Source organism: Penaeus japonicus, unplaced genomic scaffold (assembly GCF_977035675.1).
Source record: "Penaeus japonicus unplaced genomic scaffold, GWHDUDI00000001_assembly GWHDUDI00000018, whole genome shotgun sequence".
Lineage (NCBI taxonomy): Eukaryota > Metazoa > Arthropoda > Malacostraca > Decapoda > Penaeidae > Penaeus > Penaeus japonicus.
Window position 1 is genome coordinate 27662830 of NW_028234420.1, and position 2500 is coordinate 27665329.

The window sequence follows — 2500 nt, forward strand, 5'->3', positions numbered from 1 at the left end:
CAAACAAGCCACTAAGTAGCATTGGACAAACTGCAGCAAGAAATTCTTTGTAAGCAAACTGTAGCAAGAAATTCTTTGTAAGCAAACTGCAGCAAGAAATTCTTTGTAAGCAAACTGTAGCAAGAAATTCTTTGTAAAAGCGTGTTGAGCAGATTTTTCTTTTTTCTTTTTGTGAAATATACAGTATTTGAATCCCCATATTCCTTCTATTCATAATACATCTGGCTTGTCTAAGGCGTGAAAACACGGCCTTAGTTTCGACAACAAATGTAAACCATCCCGGGTTGGTCGAATGATTCGGGTTCGTTAAAGGAGTCGAAGGTTGTTGGTCTGTACCGTACGTGTGCTAAACAGTATCGGCAACTCGAAGAAAGTAGTCTGTAGTCTGCTCCCCAGATATTATATTATTCAATTAAATGTGTATTTTCAATTACTCCGTGTCCATGTAATTGTAATTGTAACATATCATTTTAAAATCATTCTTGTATATTTTCTTTTCTCCCGCATTGGTGAGTAATGAGAGCGCCTTTGTATTTTATGGCGTCTACAAAACCCAGTTCCTCGTGTAAAGAAGACTAAAGGTCTTATTCATCTTCAGAAAATCTGTTCTCGGTCGCACGTGTCCGATGGTAGAATGGACGAAAAACTTTTTTCATGCAAAAAAGGAAATCAATTTCTACACACTCAAGTCATTTAATGCCATTTATTTGTCCTTTATTTATCGCAATATATGTTGTTTGTCATGTTAGTGGAAATAACCGTAGGCAACAATACCAAGCACCATGAACGTGCAGCTGAGAAACACGACAATGGGATGGTATTGATGCCCGCCAATGAAGTCTCGTATTTCTAGCATCGTTTGGGTCAAACAGTGTGCCTCTTCCACGAACCACTTGCTCAGGTCGTACACTTTGGTGCTGTTGTCGGCGTGGAGGCTCTCGCACAACGCGCAGAAGGCCTGGGCTCTTTGTATCCAGTCGCCGGACACAAAGTAGTCTGTCTTCCATCTGGAATGTGGTGAGAAGAGAACGTTGAGGGAAACGTTCCAAACACGAGTTGAAGGGAAGCTGACTACGTCGTTGCTAGGATTATAAGTGTTGTTTTACAAAACCCTTAAATGTTTGTTCCTACTGGCTTATCTACAATATTTCAATCTCTTTAAATGTCCCTTTAACGCTAGGGCAGTGGGAATCAAAGGCACTAAGACAAATCAGCGCAGGATACGTCAAGCAAGGAAGGAGCAGAGAGCCAATAACTGTACACAGTCAAGAGAATCTAATAATGGTAGCATAATCTAAGTAGCTCTCTGTAGTGAGTCACCTCTCGGGATATTCACGAGAGGTGATCCGTAGAGATTTGTGACTGATCTTTAATGAACTTATCTGTCTTTATCGGAAAGAGGACCAAACCAGAAGACAAAGACACAGTCGAGGACTCACGTGAAATACTCATTGTAGGCGGTGTCGTTCCCGTGGAGGTAGAGGAGGTAGTCGGCGAGGTCCTTCGCCGTCGGGAAGGAGAGGGCGTCGATGTAGGAGTGAGGAGGCGCCTGGACGGAGTAGTTCCCCAGACCGTAGACGACAGGGATCACGTCCAGCCTGAGGGAGGAGGTGCTGGTTGGAGTGACGCTTTGTTCTTAGGCAGTCTGTTTGTATGTGTGATTGCAGATCGGTGTAATACAACCACAGAAAAGATCCTATATTGACAGCGCTCACTCTAACATATTGAAGAGCTTCTCCGTCACGTAATCCTGGCAGAGGGAGTTCTCGAAAGCCAGGTAGAACTTGTAGGTTTCATTGAGGGCCTTGTGGCACTCATATTGTTGGGAGAGCTCGCACTTGAGGGGCCCGCAGGCTCCAAATATATCCACTTCAATCCACTGCTGCAGGGTGTCCACCAGGCTGAAGAGTTATATACTTACTGTTATTATTAGCATCATTATAATCCTTAATAGCATCTATATCATTGCTATTAATATTAACACATCAAATTCAGGTTGGACATGCAAGGTATACGACTAATTATAAGGAAATCTTGGAAGATCGTTTTGCCATCATAAACAAGCATAGATGAGTATGTTTTCAATAAATAAATCTATTTTGTTTAAAACTGCGTACCAAACTAGCATCATGTCAGAGAGGTGATTAAGCTAAATAAAGCTATGTGATGAATCAGAGAAAGGACAATAAAAAGTAATATCTAAAGTATCTGATAGTATGCACCAGGCATCAAGGGGCTGCCATACCCACATTTCTCTTCCTCCGACAGGGTCGCAATGGGAGACGAATCAGGCGGCCATCTTCGTCTTGCCCTTGGCATAGTTCCTGGTACTCGATATGTCAAGAGGTTTCTTCCGTCGGTACACTTGGCTGTACCTGGAACGAGCAGATGGTTTGGTAGTGAATTCAAGTAAGTAGAAGTGGCCGCCACTCACAGGTGGATCATTCTGCGACTTTTTTTTTAGGACGTTTTAAGAATTTTTGAAGACGGTTGAATATCA

The 2500-nt window shown here is 42.5% G+C and overlaps 1 protein-coding gene across 2 annotated transcripts in view; it reads right to left on the reverse strand.

The window, feature by feature from the left end:
* Nucleotides 1–691: 691 nt before the first annotated feature.
* Nucleotides 692–2500, reverse strand: part of LOC122253450 (lewis-type alpha-(1,3)-fucosyltransferase) — a 7450-nt gene continuing 5641 nt past the window's right edge. For both annotated transcript variants that reach the window (XM_086546833.1, XM_086546832.1), the window contains 4 exons: nt 2246–2375; nt 1716–1901; nt 1440–1598; nt 692–1007 (listed from right to left, as the gene is read on the reverse strand). In XM_086546833.1, coding sequence (XP_086402959.1) covers nt 746–1007; nt 1440–1598; nt 1716–1901; nt 2246–2319 — 681 coding nt within the window. In that variant the 5' untranslated portion in view covers nt 2320–2375 and the 3' untranslated portion in view covers nt 692–745. The remainder of the gene's footprint in view (nt 1008–1439; nt 1599–1715; nt 1902–2245; nt 2376–2500) is intronic.